The sequence below is a fragment of the Archocentrus centrarchus genome, chromosome 10 (assembly GCF_007364275.1).
Source record: "Archocentrus centrarchus isolate MPI-CPG fArcCen1 chromosome 10, fArcCen1, whole genome shotgun sequence".
Taxonomy (NCBI): Eukaryota; Metazoa; Chordata; class Actinopteri; order Cichliformes; family Cichlidae; genus Archocentrus; species Archocentrus centrarchus.
In genome coordinates this window covers 7541685-7560852 of record NC_044355.1, presented here as the reverse complement: position 1 = coordinate 7560852, position 19168 = coordinate 7541685, and the positions used below count along the sequence as shown (strand labels likewise).

General features: G+C 38.4%; 2 protein-coding genes and 1 pseudogene across 2 annotated transcripts; all 3 read right to left on the bottom strand.

Moving 5' to 3' along the window:
- Nucleotides 1–320: 320 nt before the first annotated feature.
- Nucleotides 321–1300, bottom strand: LOC115787138 (signal-regulatory protein beta-2-like). The gene is made up of 3 exons (XM_030739714.1): nt 1261–1300; nt 773–1096; nt 321–688 (listed from the first exon to the last, which is right to left on the bottom strand). Exons 1-3 carry the CDS (start codon nt 1298–1300, stop codon nt 321–323), a joined length of 732 nt encoding a protein of 243 aa, XP_030595574.1.
- A 3760-nt stretch (nt 1301–5060) lies between these two features.
- On the bottom strand, nt 5061–7142 carry LOC115787137 (signal-regulatory protein beta-2-like). The gene is made up of 6 exons (XM_030739713.1): nt 7100–7142; nt 6632–6955; nt 6200–6553; nt 5979–6095; nt 5288–5331; nt 5061–5177 (listed from the first exon to the last, which is right to left on the bottom strand). Exons 1-6 carry the CDS (start codon nt 7140–7142, stop codon nt 5061–5063), a joined length of 999 nt encoding a protein of 332 aa, XP_030595573.1.
- A 5926-nt stretch (nt 7143–13068) lies between these two features.
- LOC115787388 (signal-regulatory protein beta-2-like) lies at nt 13069–14711 on the bottom strand (annotated as a pseudogene).
- Between the last annotated feature and the right edge of the window lie 4457 nt (nt 14712–19168).

Sequence of the window (19168 nt, the reverse complement as noted above, 5' to 3'; positions counted from 1 at the left end):
ACAGTGGAACTTGCATTATGATTTTGCGAGTAAAATGTCTCAATATTTAGTCATTATTTAAATATTATGGGAAAATTTTTTTAGCTTCTAATTGTGCTTACCTTTAAATTGGTTACATAGTCTTTGGTAGACGATGAGGACGACATTTCCAGTGACAGAAATGGCCAAACAGGCAATTAATATTGCCATTTCAATAAATACAGATTGTGTTTTTTCCTCTAAAAAACAAACAAACAAACAAAAAAATCAATGCATTTACTTTCACAAGTTTTATCATTCATATGGGCATATTTAATGATGTATATAACTGCCAGTACATATCACAAAATCATACCAACTTCCAGTGTAGTTCCATTCCCAAATAACATCTCCCCACATGCAGCCACAGCACAGTAATAAGTCCCAGCATCAGAGGAGCTGACGTTCTTAGAGAAGCGATAAACACATCTATTCTGAGAATCAAATCTACTCTCACAGTCATTATGTCTGTTTCTATCAGTGGAGACCATGTTTGGATGAGATTTATCTGAACCAGCTCTGAACCAGAGCACATTAAAATACCCAGGACACAAATTGTCAGAGTCAGAGAGGACTGAACAGTTAAATGTCGCTGTGTCTCCTGGACGGGCTGGACCAAATGCTGTCGGCCACTGAACAACAGTATAGTTTGATGTCCTCTGGCTGTTTCCTGGGTAAAACACAACACAAAGCAACTCATGAAAACATACTTACAAACAAATTAAAAGTTAGTAAAAGTAGGTCAATTCATTACCTTTTACTAATAAATATGTCCCATTCCATTGAGGATTAATCCATTCTAAGATCCCACAGTGATAGATTCCCTCATCCTCTTGGGCTGTTGTCAAAATGGTCAGGTTGCTAAAACTGTTGTCATTATGTAAGTGGAATCTTAAACTAGAAAATTCAGGACCGTACTCTGGTGCTGCATTTTTATACAGAGTCACAATTAATTTAAGAGCACCCCCCAAACTCTGCTTGTACCAGTAGACCTTTCTGCTGCTGAGCCCTTTGGGTAAAACACATGTTAAGTTTGCTGGTTCACCAAGCTGAACTGTTTTCACTGGAACTAAAGTATCTGAGTTCAAACACAGAAAAACATAGAAAAGTAAAAATTAACATCATATGGTAACATTCAAATACAAGCATATTATTAATATTTTATGTATTGATCTACATGCATGTATTTGACAAAAATTCTTAACTAAGAAAAGAACTGGACAGAATAAAAAAAGTACTTACATGCTTGATGAAAAAGCAGTGAAATCCATAACACAATCATTGTGACACTGCTCCTTGTCGGGGACCTCATTGATGTTTCAGTGAGTTAAGGAGATTATATGAGCGTATTGGCTTAAACCATAGAGGCATCTGATTGGTTACCAAAGAACAGATTCAGAAGTACACTTCCTGTCTCATTTGCCTCATCCTGGGCTTTCTAAAGCATATCATCTCATTTTCATTTTCTGTTGCAACTGTCCAGATTGTTCACTTTTCAACTTATGGTTGTCTCACTGTAGTACTTATTCTCAAATTTTAAACATGGAAATCGATCCTATTACTAATTGTGGTATTTACTACAAGAAATAGCTTAGCGGATCACACTCTGCATTTCAGAGGAAGTGTGCAAAGGGCCATGACGTTTTGTCCCTCAGAAGAAGACCTAAAGAGGAAGCTGAACCAGTATCAGCTGTCCACAGCAGATAGTTCACCCTCTTCAGAAACTAGAACTAATGTGCAATTTGGTGAGCAAATTACATAGCAAACCATCCAGCAGTTGTTGAGATATTTCTCTAAATATCACCCACATTAACCCCATGGTGGAGCTAGAGGTAAAGCAAGAATTATGCCACATGCAAGATTTAGACTGTGATTTCCTTGACTCAATCAAAATAAACAAGCTTTCTTTGCATCATTTGGTTTCAGAAAACCTAAAAATCCCAGTTAAATATAATGATTATGAAATTAAATCATACGGAACGATGAAGTATAAAAATATTTATTTAAATGCAGCAAGACGAAAACAAGGAAATGCTGCAGAAATTTGTTAATCTTTATTAGATTTGAAGCCCTTTTTGTCATCATAAGATGTATAACAAAACTGTAAAAAGAATAAACATGCATATATTTACACAGTAAATACTTATACTCTTATTATTAATATGAGTCCGCTATACAGACAGACCCCTGTTTATATAGCAGCTTTTATATAAAAAGTGTTTGATATAAAAGCTGCTAAATATAAAAATAATATACAAAGTAAGGTGGTAAGGTAATGAGGTACATATGTGGCAATACTAGGCAGAATATTACTGATGATGCGAGTATTAAACAGTGACTTTACCATTGTGAATATTGTGCAAGTTTCTAATAATTTAAGATACTGCAAGTACTTACACAGGAGAGAATCTATTGCACATCCAGAGAAGAGGTGATGGGAGGTGGGACACACAGAGGAAATATCAGTGCAAGCTGAGGTTCTCTCACTTTGATTATTGTAACTCACTTTTCATGTGCATCTCTAAGTCCTCTATAGCCCGCCTCCAATTAGTGCAGAACACAGCAGCAAGGTTGCTAACGAAAATTGGCTATCACTTGCATATCACACCTATTCTTGCAGCCCTTCATTGGCTTCCAATGAGATTCAGCATCCACTTATACTCTTATTATTAATACATGAGGCCCTTACATGGACAGACCCCTGTTTATATAGCAGAGCTTCTGCTGTAGCCAACCTCTCCAATTGTCTAACCAGAGTCTTCTAACTACCTGATGCTCTGATTTTAAAATCAGAGGCAATTGTGCTTTTGAGGTTGTGATACTGGGAAATAAGCTCTTCCTGCGAGTCTGCTTGTTCTTGATTTTAAGGACCTGTAACACTTGCCAGAAAGGCAGCAGGTCAAACAGGTAAAAATTAACATGTGATGGGCCCTTTGAAATGTTTTTAGCCCTGTGTAGGCAGCAGGCAAGTGAACAAGTCCTTTCAGCAAGACAAAGCAGTCAATGATTTTCTGAACTGTGTTAATGATATGCTAACGCCTCTTCCTCTCTGCTTCAGTACAGTTCCTGTACCACACTGTGACAGAGTATGTCAGCATACTCTTTATGTAGGAGTGGTAAAAGATCACTGGCTTGACCCATGTTGTTCTTCATGAGCACTCTCAGAAAGTGAAGTTGCTGCTGTGCCTTTTTAGTGACTGCTGAGTTCTTATCAGTCCAGGACATGTCAGCAGAGATGAAGGTACTCAGGAATCTTATGGGGTTGTGGGTGGGCCGCTGTCTAAGCAGAGGTGCCCAGACCTCCCTCTCCCCAGCCACTTCCTTCAGCTATTCACCAACCGTTTCTAAGTCAGCTGCGAGATGTAATCTCTCTGACATGCCCTGGGTCTGCCCTGGGGTCTATTCCAAGCCCCTCTCAAAGCCAAACTCTCTAAAGCTTAGCCCAGCCACCCTTCAAAGGGAGGTTATTTCTGCTGCTTATATCTGCAATCTCATTGTTTCAGTCACTACCAGGAACTTCAACCACAAGCAGGGGTAGGATTGTAGATTGACCAGTAAAATGACAGCTTTGCTTTCACGTTAAGTTCTCTTTTTACCAGTAGAGAGTCCACATCACTGCTGAAACCACACCAATCCTGTCAGTATCTTGCTCCACTCTTTCCTCACTTGTGAACAAGACCCTTGAACTCCGCCACCTGTGGCAGTAGTTCCTGACCCAGAGTGGACAGTGAAAAGGGTGGTGTAACATGAGTTTTTAAGGTATAAACTTCCTTCCATCCATTTTTTCAATACTCATCTGAGTCCAGGTCTTAGGGGCATCAGAGATACGAGACCCCTCTCTACACCACCATCCTCTCCACTTTTTCCAAGTGGCATACTGAGGTGTATCTGTAAAACACTTACAGTATTGTAGCATTATTATATTTATGCACAGATGTGTGTGGAAACAGGCAGGAGAGACAAGGACCAAACTAAGTGTGATAATCTCAGCATGTAAGTTTTCTTTCACTAATCACGTTAGCCAACATGTGTGATGTAGCGGAGTCAGAGTTTAGCGAAGAAACTGAATTATTTTCTAGCACAATACCTGTGAAAGCATTTATAGACAGGATTCAGAACACGAGGGGGCAATCAACTCCTGTCCTGCCATGTTACACAATCATCATGTCCAGGCATCATCAAACATTTTCAGATTAGCAGATATGAGAAATCATGCAACTGACCAAATTTCATAAATCTAACCAGTTATTTTGTTAAATATACTACCTTGATGAGAAATGGTATTTTTCACTGTGGTCCAACTTGTTTTGTTGGTGTGTTAAATAGTAGAAGATTCTCCCTGCCTTTTTGCACTTAGCTTCAAACACAAACCTGATATGCTGAAGAACTGTGCCAAGGCCGGGTACTACAAACTCATTTTTGATGCCTGCGTGCAAATGATCACGTCTGGGGTCAGGACCCATTCTGTGATCTGCAGGTTGGAGTGCTAAGTTGCAAGCCAACTTAGCACTCCAGACATGATTGATTATTATAATATAATTAGTTGGATACTGTACAGTATTCTCTGTGATGTATCTGTGTTCTATTAACTTTCATATTTTCAGTGTAAATAGGAATGACAAAGCAATGAAACATCTTCTGCAGTTTCTCCATCAGCAACTCTAGGTTATTTAATATTTTTCCTTTTTTGGCACATGTCTGCATACTATCAAAAATTTTAATCTGTAGAAAGATTTTCAATTGATTTCTTCTTTAAAATGCTTTTCCTTCTTGCTGCTTCTTTAAACTTACAAATTAGCTCAAACCAAATAGATGTCATTAAACAAACATAAAAAAAAAAATTCAGGGGGATTAAATGTAATATTATTTAATTGCAAAAGACATGACATGTTTATACAGTTGAAAATCAGGGATGTCAACAGTGCATCAAAAAAAGTTACAGTCTTGGAGAATCCATACATAATCAGTAACAGCAAACATTAACATAAGAACTATAATAAGACCAAAGGGGTCTGTAACAGGACGAGAGGTTGACTTGAAATTCATTTAACTTGAGAGTAGACACTGTTCTCAGTGCACTCTCTCTTCCTTCTTCCTCTTGTTTTTCTTTCAGAGAAATTCAGTGCAGCGTAATTTAGTTCTTCATCAACGTCAGTCTGCTTTGTAATTAAAAACAAAACAACACCAAAAAATACTTGTTTAGATGTTTTTTTTTTTTATTAAACTTTCAAAACAGTTTAACAAAATACCAATATTTTTCATTACTTACTGGTTGGCATGAGTTGTCATTTTCAGGTATAGCACTTTCTGCGCCTATAAACATGAAATTACAGTAAAAAATATATAATGGTGGAATGCACTTAATCAAATATGTTGGCACACAAAGGAATAATAACCACTATGGAATGTTGAATATTTGGGATGTATACACTCCCTCATGGTTTTACAAGATAATTTTGCATAAATGTTTAGTCTCTCCATCATAAGATAAGGTTAGATAATGTTTATTTGCCACATGCACAGCTGTACACAGTAAAATGCACAGTGAAATATATTTTGTACCTGCAGCCAATAGAGTAAATAAGAAAAAATAGCTAAATATGAACATGCAATTCACACATCACAACACACAAAATAAAAGTATATAAATACATAAAAGGTAAAAATATAAAATTCTAGTTAATGATATTTATACGACGACATGTTATTGCAGCTGTGAATTCAATTCAGTTCAATTTTATTTATATTGTGCCAAATCACAACAAACAGTTACCTCAAGGCACTTTATATTGTAAGGTTACCTTACAATGTGGCAATAAGTGCATGGTATGGTGCAAATCAAGCAGAATAGAATAATTCACAATTTAGGGCTAAGAGTTAAGCAGACAGACGGCTTGTGGTTAAAGACAACTAAGAATAATGGAATAATTTTAGCCTTTCACATAACTTTACCTCCTTACCTTTAATTGGTTTACATGCGCTTCGGTTGTAGATGAGGAAAACATTTCCAATGACAGAAATAGCCAAACAGATGATTAATAATGCCGTTTGAATAAATACAGATTGTGTTGTTTGCGCTAGAAAAAAACAAACAAAAAAAAATCAGTCCTCAAAAAGTCTTATCACTCATGTTTGTATGATATATGGAGTGTAACATCCAGACTTGAACACAAAATCATACCAACTTCCAGTGTAGCTCCATTTCCAAACAGTATCTCCCCACACTTGGCCACAGCACAGTAATAAGTCCCAGCATCAGAGGAGCTGACTTTCTTAGAGAAGTTGTAAACACATCTTTTCTGTGAATCTAATCTTTTCTCACTTTTGTTGCATTTATTTCCATCAGTGTAGATGACTGGATGAGATTCATGTGATCCAGCTCTGAACCAGAGGACATTGAGACCTCTGGGACAGGTCTGGCTGTCAGTGTCAGAGCGGACTGAACATTGGAAAGTTGCATTGTCTCCTGGACGGAGTGGATTTGAGCCTATCAGCTCCTGAACAACAACACTTTCTGATGTTTTCTGATAGTTTCCTGTGAACATAAAATGTAAAAACATTATGCTGTCATAGTAGCTAAAAACTTTGTAAATGAGGATGTACAATTTTATACCTTTTACATACAAATATGTCCCGCTCCAGTTAGTCCTAATCCATTCTGTGAGCGCACAGTGATAGAATCCCTCGTCCTCTAGGACTGTCTTCAAAATAGTCACATTGCTGAAATTGTTATCATTATGCACCTTAAATTTTGATTTAGAAAATTCAGGACCATACTGTGGTGCTGCAGATTTAAACAGTGTCATAATTAACTTAAGAGTTTCCCCGACACTCTGCTTGTACCAGTGGACTTCTCCACTTTGGAGCCCTTTGGGTAAAGCACATGTTAAGGTCGCTGATTCACCAAGCTGAACTGTTTCCACTGGAACCAAAGAATCTGAATGAATAGAAAAGATACAAACTTGAAAAAAGGCATCATTTCAATGCAAAGTTATTTTTTCTGTTAATCTACACACAACTTTCTAACATGTCAGTTTTTAACTTTTATCACCACAATAATAAAAATGAAACAAACACTTACATCCTCGATGAGAAAAAAACAATGTAATCCATAAGACGATCATCTTGACACTGCTCCGTGTTCAGGACTTCACTGGTATTTCAGTGAGTGAAAGAGGTAAGATGGTTGTATTAGGTCAGACGGTAAAATGTATCTGATTGGTTAAGACTGAAGAGATTCAAAAATACACTTCCTGTCACGTTGGCCTCATCCTGGGCTTTGTAAAACATATCACCTCTCTTTCATCTTCAGCTGCAATTGTCCTGATTGTTCACTTTTCATTTTTGACTCTTGAGTCATAAATTTTGCTTAAATTTGGGTGATAGTTATTTTTGTCCTTGGCTTTCAAGCACATTAGCAGGCAACTATAACAGTTAGAGCGCCTGTTTGTGGTATCTACCCTGGAATATATAATATTTTAGATTTTAGATTTGAGATGAAATTTTGCACTGTGAAAGAACTGAAGAGCAAGCTCAACCAATGACCTTTACCCAACTAATGTTCAATTTTTGTAACAAAGGTCATGGCAAGCCATTTGGCAGTTGCATTAAAAATCTCACAGGTTAACCCCATGGTGGAGCTAGAGGTAAAGTCAGAATAATACCAACTGCAAGATTTGGCTGTGATTATTCTTTCTTAATTAAAGTAGGGATGCTTTCTTTGCATCAGCTGTATCCACAAAACCTAGCCCGATATATTGTGTATCATTATTTGTCAAGACCCTTTTTCTTGATAAGGCTCTGAGCAAAATTCCTTCAAGTGGATGTTAGACCCATCTGAATTTTCTTCTGTGCACTATTGACTGACCTCTTTCCCCCCATTTCTGTCCAGAAGAAGAGGCCATGCAGAGAAATGGGGAAGAGAAAAGAAAAAAAGAAAAAAAGAAAAAACACAAACCAACAAGAAAGTGAATTCTGCAGAAAAGTCTTAACAGACTGGATGCACTATGAATACCACTTATTTATTTTGAACATGCAAGATGCATTCATCCATTTTCTGTTTCTCTGTGTCTGGGTTGTGGTGGCAGCAATCTGATATAGGATGTGTCTTAAACACCTCACCTTGGAGGTGTCAAATATGCATCTTTGTCAGATGTCTGCACCACCTCAGCTGTCCCCTTTCAGTGCCACAGAATTAGGAGTAGCATCTCTACTCCGATTTGCTGCTTAATGATTGAGCTTCTCACTCCATCAACACCTAATGGAAGAAACCTGTTTCTGCAGCTTTTATCTGCAATCTTATTCTCTCAGAAACGCCTCACAGCTCATGGCCATAAGTGTTGGCAGTAATGTAGATTGACCAGTAAATTGAGCTTTATGCCTAAAAATTCTGTCCTTAAAAGTTATGAACATAATAATAAACAAAGAAACACCAGAAACAAGCCAACTTTATCACTGGCATTGTCTACCATGAGTGTGCCTGAATAGTTTTGATTAGCAGGTTTCTAACTGAGAGAAGTGAGTCAAACGTAATCTGTGGAGCACTGTTTATAAGAGCTGTTCAAAATCTCTAAATGCTAAAGAAAGGTGCTTGATAGCTTTCTTTATTATCTCCTTTAGCATAGGATACACTGGGCCTTTATGAAAGGAAGTTCCATAATTCACCATCTGACTTTTCATGAAAACAATCAACAAATCTGATAAAACAGATCATGGAAATGATCACTGCAACTTTCTGTGAAATACATGTCTGTGTGTTTTCCTTTTCATGCCATAGTCAGATATGTTTTGAACTTTCAACAACTGTTAAACTCACAAGGATCATCAACAATAAGCTGTTGGAATAAACTATGTTGTCAAGCTGTTGCCTTTCATGAAGAACCTGGATTTATACAAGCTCTATAAATCATGACTATGAACTATTTTCATTGATCAAAGTGTGTTTGAGGTTTGCTGTTGCAAGCTATAGTTGCCATTGGATTGGATTATGGATTGCTCACTGAGGCCTCAGTTTGTACAGCTGGGAGAACCCCATCTGATGTGGTGGTTAGCAATACTGGGACACCACAGTGGATTGTCATATCTCCAATTTCCAGGGCAACAGTGAAACATGCCACCTGCAGAAGTTCTCTGATGATACTGCAGTGGTTGGGTATATTGTGTGTGGGCAGGAGTCAGAGTACAGGGAGCTGGTGAGGAGCTTTGTGGAGTGGTCCAGCAGAAATCACCTCCTTCTCCTTCACCACTTTCCTTGACCTCATGACATTTTCCACCAAGGTCAAGATGACATCATTAGGAAAAGACTATTTCACTCCACCACATGTTAGCCTAATTCTCCTATTGGCTATTGGCTTTGCAAGTACAGCTGTTGTAACTGGCTAACAGAGAGGAGCAGCCACACTCCTGTGTAAAAAAGATCAAACCTAACATTACCAAAATTCACTGCATCATCATGATGCTGTAAAACACATTACAAACCTTTAAAGTTTTAAGGTATTAACTGTCAAATTCAAAATGTCTGCTGACGATCTAAAAATGTAACAGAATTGCTTCCTTCTCTGTCCAGAGATTTGCAGATGTGGATAAAAGAAAGCAATGTGCCACAGACGATGCTCTGCGGGAACACAGAAAAGTCCATCATGATATGGTATGATAACATTTTGTATTGTTAAAATTTGAGATTATACCATACAAAATATTTAAGTTTAATATCACAGCACTGACAGCTGGGATAGGCTCCAATCCCCTGTGACCCTGAAAAGGATAAGCAGAAGAGAATAGATGGATGGATGGATCACAACACTAAATGCAAAGGTAATTTAACTCGGGCACGTACGGCCATCTGTACTGTTACTTGTGTTTGGATCATAAGAATGAAAATACTGCACATTAATTTCACTGAGAAAAAACCAAAACATACAAGCAAACAAACAAAAGCCCCAATGCCATTCTTACATATTTGGAAATGCTGTGGTTATATGTTTAAATTTTGAACTTGTTTAGCTAAAGTTCATAGAATTTGAGTGGCTGTGCATATTTGCTGCTCAAAAAAATTAAAGGAATTAAAGGAAGAGTATAGTACCAAGTTAATTAAACTTCTGGGATGTTGATATGGTCAGTTAAGAAGAAGGGGTTTTTCATTAGCTGCTTTAGTGCACCGGTGCACCAGAGGGGCAAAAATGAGACAACACCCCCCCCTAAAACCAATAGTTTTACAGGTGGAGGCCACGGACATTTTTTCCCTCCTCATCTTTTCTGACTGTTGTTTCACAAGTTTTGCATTTGGCTAGGGTCACTGTCACTACTGGTAGCATGAGATGATGCCTGAACCCTACAGAAGGTGCACAAGTAGTGTGCTCCTCCAGGATGGCAGATCAATTCATGTCATTGGCAGAAGGTTTGCTGTGTCTCCCAGCACAGTCTCAGGAGATTCCAGAAGACAGGCAGTTACTCTAGGAGGACAGTAGGACTGGCAGCAGGACCGGTATCCGGTCCTTTGCACAAAGAAGAGCAGGTTGAGCACTGCCAGAGCCCTACAAAATGGCCTTCAGCAGACCACTGGTGCGAATGTCTCTGACCAAGAAATCAGAAACAGACTTCACGAGGGTAGCCAGAGGGCTCAGTGTCCTCTAGTGGGCCCGTTGTTCCCTGTCTGGCACCATGGAGCCCGACTGGCATTTCCCATAGAATACCAAAATTGGCAGGTCCATCACTGGTGCCCTCTGCTTTTCACAGTTGAGAGCAAGTTCACCTTCAGTGCAAGTGGAAGATGTGAAATGTATTGGAGAAGCTGTGGAGAACATTATGGTACTTGTGACATCGTTCAGCGTGACCTGTTTGGTGATGGGCCAGTGATGGTCTGGGGAGGTATATCCACGGAGTGATGCACAGACCTCTACAAGGTAGGCAACAGCATCCTGACTGCCATTAGTTAGTGGAATAAAATCCTTGGACCCTTTGTTAAACCCTACGCTGGTGCAGTGGGTCCTGGGTTCCTCCTGGTGCACGACAATGCCTGGCTTCATGTGGCAAGAAGTATGCAGGCAGTTCCTGGAGGATAAATGACTTGATACCATTTATTGGCTCCCATGATTGCCTGATGTAAATCCAATAGAACATCTCTGGGACATTATGTTTTGGTCCATCTGACATTGTTAGGTTGCACCTTTGACTGTCGAGGAGCTCAGGAATGTCCTGTTCAATATCTGGGAGGAGATGCCCCAGGATGCCATCTGTCATCTCATTTACAGCATGGACCTGCTTTGTCAGGCATCCATACAAGCATATAGAGCCCATATAAACTACTGAGTACCATTTTGAGTTGCTGCAATGAAATTTCAGCAAAATGCATTAGTCTACTATATTATTTTTTCACTTTGATTTTCAGGGTGTCTTTGAATTCAGCCCTCTGTAGATTGATAATTTTAATTTCCATCAAACAATGTGGCATCCTTTCATTCCTAACACATTACCCAGCCCATATCAGTATAGTTTTTTTCCCACAGTTTTTTCCCATTGAGATCTGACGCAAAGTGTTTCTTTAATTTTTTTGAGCAGTATGTTTGAGCCTGCATGCATTCTTTTAATCCTGTGTGGATAACAGAAAATGCCAAATAAATTCAAACTTGTGCACCCAAGTCTTTTTAAGTCAATCATTACACCCTGGAAAAAGAGCAGTTTAAGGAAATAATTGAAAGCTCTAAATTCCACTGACATTTATGCCCATGATGATTGTACTTAATGGCAGTGGTGCAGTGGTTAGGCGCTCGCCTTGCAGCCGGAAGGTTGCAGGTTTGAGCCCCTGTCCCTGCGCTGCGTTGTGTCCTTGGGCAAGACACTTAAACCACATGGCGTAACGGTAGCGGCGGTCTCTGGCTGCATGACCGTAGATGCTCGTCTCTGGATGAGTGATCTAACGATCATTTCATTGTGTGCCTTATGCGCACAATGACAGTGAGTTGAATCTAACATCTAACATCTAAACTTACCACAACTAGAACTTCTGGCACTTCCAAGTTCCCATCCAACTCCATTTCCAATATTCTTCCACATGTCACCACAGCACAGTATTACAGTAAGTTCCAACATTACACAAGCTGATGCTCAAAGCACAGAAGCACATTCAGACTTTTGCAGTAATCTCAAATTAGTGCTTCTGTTCAGTCATGAAATCTGAAATAAACTATGGAGCAGTGGTTGTCGTCACAAAGAGGGTTAAAAAGGGAGAAGAAGAAAAGGAAAGACTCACCAAAAGTGTAAAAATATCATAAACTCTGAAACTCATGCTGTATTATCTATTTATTATTAGATATTGAACAAATTTCAGCGATTCACTACAACTGTTGTAGCTTGTACTTTAAAAAAAAAATTACATATTTTGAAAGATTTAAAAAAATCACGCTAATACACAATAAAATTTTCTTAGGACATTTTATTACTACAAGACTGCAAAACTAGGGTCAAATTTTCTACATGAAGAAGTGATAAACTAAATTAAGAGTTCATTGTTGCATATTTATTTGTTCTGATACAGATACCAACACAATGTACTGATCAAAATCACCAGTCTCTTTTCAAATGTTGAAACATGTAAACTTGTATATACTGACTGCAATTAATTAATCATCTCACATTTCTACTTTAATATAGAACTGTTGTGGAGAAAAACTGGAAATGTGAGGAACGAGAGCAGGGTAATGTTGAGGACACCCATGTCATCCTGACTTATTGGCCATCTACTTACACGCACTATGTGATTTAAATAATGTCCAATCTTTGATATACTTGTGAATTTGGAGGACTTTTTTTCTTTGGGTTTGACTAAACAGAAGATATAAGACAAGGAATAAGACAAACACACACTAATGACCAGACTACTCAAGGAATGTGCAATTCAGGGCTGATCTTTTGATTTATGCAAATGTAAATACATTTAAATGCACTGATATTAACGCATACAGAAGTAGAACAGAACTACAGCACATAAAAGTCTATTAACTCTAAGCAAATGTTCGCTTAATTGTTTTACAAGGAATTTACTGGTAAGTAGATCTAATTCAGCCCAAAAGCCTTGACATTTGAGTAGATCTGCTGCCTTCCCATTGTATTTGTGTCTTTTCTTGTCCATCTGTCAGCTTTCATCATGGTAAAGATAACAGTAGAAAACATCTGTGTGTCCTTATTTTGGGGAAAAAAAGAGTAAATAAAAACTATTAGAAATCTCAAAACTCCAATCTGTAAAAAAAAAAAAAAAAATCACATTTATAAGAAAAATCTGAGATTTAAGAACTTTACCTGCTGTATTTTCTGATCACTGAAGTTTTTCTGCAGGACAGCAGCTTGATTATAGAATATACAGATAAGGATTAATGCTGATGTAAGATTAATTAGTTTTTGTTCATGGAGAACTGTGAGTAACGTCAGTTACCTTTAAAATGATCACTGTCATTGGTCCTGATCATGCAAATGAGGAGAGCAATAACAATCAGAACCAAGACAGGGCTCAGCAGAAAATTACTTGTACTGGCCATCTGTAACCACATGCTGCTTTCTGGAACTGTATTAAAAGTGGAAAAAGATCAAGTTAGATATGGTTAAAAGTAAGATATGCTTGATTTCACCTCCTGATAAGACTAGAGTGAGTGTGAATGAGAATTTGTAATGAATTAATTAAGCAGTGTTCACTGGATATTCTGGCACTTAAATATTACCATTTATTAATAGCACAGATACCTTGAATATCCAGTGTAGTTCCATTTCCAAATAATATCTCCCCACATGTGGCCACAGCACAGTAGTAAGTACCAGCATCAGAGGAGCTTACGTTCTTAGAGAAACGATAAACACATCTATTCTGAAGGTCAGATCTTTTTTCACATCCATGTTTATTCCTGTCGGTGTAGATGATGCTTGGATGAGATTTATCTGATCCGACTCTGAACCAGAAGACATCATGGTCTCCTGTACTTTTCTGGTTTTCAGAGTCAGAGAGGACCAAGCATTGGAGAGCTGTTGTGTCTCCGGGATGGACTCGATCTGATACTGTTGGCCACTGGACAACACTATAGTTTCATGTCTTCTGAGTGTTTCCTGTTTAATAGTTAATATAAAAATATTCTTCAAAACTTGCTCAAACACACTTAAAACTTTTTTAAAATTTGTGTCAGTTTGTTACCTTTGACTAGCAAATATGTCGCACTCCATTCAGGATTAAGCCATTCTATGATTCCACAGTGATAGATTCCTTCATCCTCTTGGACTGTCTTTAAAATGGTCAGGTTGCTAAAATTTTTAGCATTAAATGCCTTAACTCTTGATCTAAATATTTCTTGACGATACTGAGGTGCTCTAGTTCCATACATTGTCAAAATCAGTTTAAGATCATCCCCGATACTCTGCTTGTACCAGTGGACTTCTAGACTGCTGAGCTCTTTATTGGGTAAAGCACATGTTAAGGTTGCTGGTTCACCAAGCTGAACGGTTTTCACTTGAACCACAGAAGCTAAATTAAGAGAGCACATAGACAATAATGAATGGTGTGGAAATGAAAAAGAAAATATTCCAATACAAAATGTATTTTATTTTCAACACATTTATTTGATATCTAATTTCTCTACATAGAAAACTTTTAGAGAAAATTAAGAGCACTTACATCCTTGATGAAGAAAAAGCAACGTAATCCACAGCACCATCATTATGACACTGCCCCTTGTTGAGGACTTTGCTGATAGTGCACTGAGTGAAGGAGGTCAGATGATCTTGTTAGGTAAGACTGTAAAATGACTCTGATTGGTTAACACAAATAGATTCAAAAGTCCGCCTCCTGTCACACTGGCTTCTTCTTGGGCTCTGTAAAAATGTTTCACCTCTCTTTTGTGTTCTGTTGCAGATTTCCAGGTTATTCGCTTTTTGCCAGTCTCTGGGTGATCGTTTACCCTGTCCTTGGATCTTAAGGGCATAAACAGCAAGTGGACCAATCACTGCTGTTTTTGATATCTACTGCATGAAATATCTGAAATTCATTAACATTTTTACATTTCATATGAAATTTGGCATTTTACTGAAAACAGGCTTAACCTATACCTACAGGAGATAGTTTAGCTTTTTCAAAAACCACAACTAATATGCAATTTTTGTTTCAAATGTAATATCAAACCAGTTAGCAGTTGCGTTAATAGTCACCCATATTGACCCCATGGTGGAGCTAGAGGTAAAGCCAGAATAATGGCAAAAAGCAAGGTTTTAATCATCATTTTCTTATCCCAGTCAAAAGAGGCACTAAAGTTTTAATCAAGCTCCCAACAAGTGTGTGGTTGACCCATCATTCAAATTTTCTATCTAAATCTACTGACATCATGCTCCCTATACTAATCCAGAGAGGGGGTCAACACAAAGCAGCAACAAAAAGAATTCTGCAGAAATTTGTTATTCATGAAAATTTGTCAGCAAATCTTTAAAAATTTCTTAATGTGTTCTGAATACTGAATGCATACATCAATTTTCTACTGATATTCTGTGTCTGGTTTGTGGTAGCAACAATGTGTCTGATATATAATGCACCCAAAACACCTCATGTGGGAATTGTCAAAGATACATCACTGTCAGATGTTCACCTCAACTGTCTCCTTTCACTGTCACAGGAACAGGAGTAGCATTTCTACTCTTACTTGGTGCTTAATGACTGAGCTCCCATGCTATCGCAAACCTGAGCACTGTAACACTATGGGAGATGCTCCTGGCCATAAAAATCTGCAGGAATGCAGATTGACTGGGAAATTGACAGCTTTACTCACAATGGTCAGCTCTCTCACAACACACTGTTACAGCCAGGGTTCTAAATTAACACCCGCTAACCCCCCAAATGCGGGTAAAAAATCATTTTGGCGGGTGTTAATAAAAACTTACTAGCCAATTTTGCCAGTGATGCAAGAGGCATTACATGCATGATACATAAGGCTCAGTTCTCGGTCATTTATCCCCTGGCAGTACTTCCTACATTTCCCATGAACACTATATGCCTTAACGCTACATCATGACATTATACGCCCATTGGCTGTGCGCAGTTTGTAGTGAAAATAGCGTGAGAAACCATGGAAATGAATGCTAACACCACTGAACAGACTTCAGAGAGCAACTCAAGGTAGAAGCGAAGTAAACGGGGCCAGAACTAAACAGAGAGCACACTGAAAGAGGAGGGAGTTAACGTTAGCTTAGTAAAAACTTTTAAGCTAAATGCGGCGGTGATTGGGACTTGGACAGACTGGGGCAGCTGGGGGGGAGAAAAGGAGCGAGAAGAGGAATGAGGCAGGTGATGATGAGGACAGAGAAAAGAAAAAAAGAAAATTTAATGCCAAATGGCTGATGGGCTGTGAATGGCTAGTGTTTGACAATGAAAATGTAGTAATGTTTTGTCAAAATTGCTGCACTTACGGGAAAGAAAAGAACAAAACTAACAATTTCGTGGTCAGAACCAATAATTTTAAAGTCCAGACAATAAAGACAATAAAGACAATAAAGGACCATGAGAGACCACAAAGTCATCAGAAGAGCCTATGAATTAAAGCTTAAATGCATTCAGTGGCACTCATTTCTCTTATTTTTACCGCATAAAATTTGGCTAGTGGAAATTCTGATTGGCCGGTAACTTTAGAGAGTTACCAGCCACATTGGCTGGTGATCAAAAAAGTTAATTTAGAACCCTGGTTACAGCGCTTGCAGCACTGTAGATTCTGCAACAATACATCCACGACAGTGTCCTGCTCCACTCTTGCTCCACTTGTAAACAAGATCCTGAGTTACTTGAACTCCTTAGAATGCCTTTATTGTCATTATACAGAATGCACATTGAGATTGGAGCAATTTTTTTTTTTTTTAGAATAGAATTTTTTAGAGTAGAATTGTGTCTGTGTGCGCCACCACTTGGGCTGGCAACTCCTCCTCAAACCAGAGAGGACTCTCGACCCATTTGTGGCTGAGAACCTTGGAGGTGTATATTCTCATCCCCACCAGTGTGCAATCAACAGCCAACCTTTGCATCATGAATGAGAGGTTGCCGATTGTTGAAGCCAGTAAGACAACATAATCCTGGATGTATTATTAATAATAATAATAATTAAAAAAAGACCTCCGAAATGGAAACCTTCTGCCATTTGACTACTCCTGAAAATTAAACTGAATAAATAAACAGAATAATTAGAAAGGGCACCTCTGGTGTAGTCTAACACTCAACCAGGAATGAGTCTGCTTTATCGTCAGCTTTGTAGACCATGAATGTCGTCAAATAGGCACTTTTGATTGGCAAGTTTCCTAACTGAGTGAAGTTAGTTGAAAGTATCAGTTTGACAGTGATAATAAGAGCTGCTCAAAAATTAAGAACTAAGGTGCTTCAAAACAAATCATAGGATAAAGTGGATGATTCTTTATGAAAGGAAAGGAGATAATTCTGCTCCATACTGTAAGGTGGCTGTAATTAAACCACTACTTAAAAAGCCATCATTTGACCCAGCTGTCTTAGCTAATTATAGGCCAATCTCCAACCTTCCTTTTCTGTCAAAGATTCTTGAAAGAGTAGTTGTAAAACAGATAACTGATCATCTGCAGAGGAACGGTTTATTTGAAGAGTTTCAGTCAGGTTTCAGACTGTACAGAAACAGCATTAGTGAAGGTTACAAATGATCTTCTTACAGCCTCTGACAGTGGACTCATCTCTGTGCTTGTCCTGTTGGACCTCAGTGCAGCTTTTGATACTGTTGACCATAACATTTTATTACAGAGATTAGAGCATACTATAGGTATTAATGGTACTGCACTGCAGTGGTTTGAATTATATTTATCTAATAGACTCTGATTTGTTCGTGTAAATGGGGAGCCTTCTTCAGACACTAAGGTCAGTTATGGAGTTCCACAGGGTTCTGTGTTAGGACCAATTCTATTTACATTATACATGCTTCCCTTAGGCAGTATTATTAGAAAACATTGCATCAATTTTCATTGTTATGCAGATGATACTCAGCTTTACCTATCAATGAAGCCAGATTACGCACATCAATTAGTTAAACTGCAGGAATGTCTTAAAGACATAAAGGACTGGATGACTTCTAATTTCCTGCTTCTCAATTCAGATAAAACTGAAGTTCTTGTACTCGGCCCCACAAATCTTAGAAACATGGTGTCAAACCAGATACTTACTCTGGGTGGCATAACTTTGGCCTCCAGTAACACTGTGAGAAATCTTGGAGTCATTTTTGACTAGGATATGTCCTTCAATGCACATGTTAAACAAATATGTAGGACCACTTTTTTGTATTTGTGCAATATTTCTAAAATTAGAAACATCCTTTCTCAGAGTGATGCTGAAAAGCTAATTCATGCATTTATTACTTCTAGGCTGGACTATTGTAATTCGTTATTATCAGGCTGTCCTAAAAGCTCCCTGAAAAGCCTTCAGCTGATCCAAAATGCTGCAGCTAGAGTACTGACAGGGACTAGAAAGAGAGAGCAGATTTCTCCCATATTGGCTTCTCTTCATTGGCTCCCTGTTAAATCTAGAATAGAATTTAAAATCCTTCCCCTCACCTACAAGGTCTTAATAATAATCTTATCTCAAAGACCTTATAGTCCCATATCACCCCAACAGAGCACTTTGCTCTCAGACTGCTGGCTTACTTGTAGGATACTTAAGAGTAGAATGGGAGGCAGAGCCTTCAGCTTTCAAGCCCCTCTTCTGTGGAACCAGCTCCCAGCTTGGATTCGGGAGACAGACACCCTCTCTATTTTTAAGATTAGACTTAAAACTTTCCTTTTTGATCAAGCTTATAGTTAGGGCTGGATCAGGTGACCCTGAACCATCCCTTAGTTATGCTGCTATAGGCCTAGGCTGCTGGGGGGTTCCCATAATGCACTGTTTCTTTTCATTCACCTTATTTACTTTGTTTATACTCCACTCTGCATTTAATCATTAATTGTTATTAATCTCTGGCTCTCTTCCACAGCATGTCTTTTCTCTCCCCTCAGCCCAAGTGGTCACAGCAGATGACTGCCCCTCCCTGAGCCTGGTTCTGCTGGAGGTTTCTTCCTGTTAAAAGGGAGTTTTTCCTTCCCACTGTCGCCAAGTGCTGCTCATAGGGGGTTGTTTTGACTGTTGGGTTTTCTC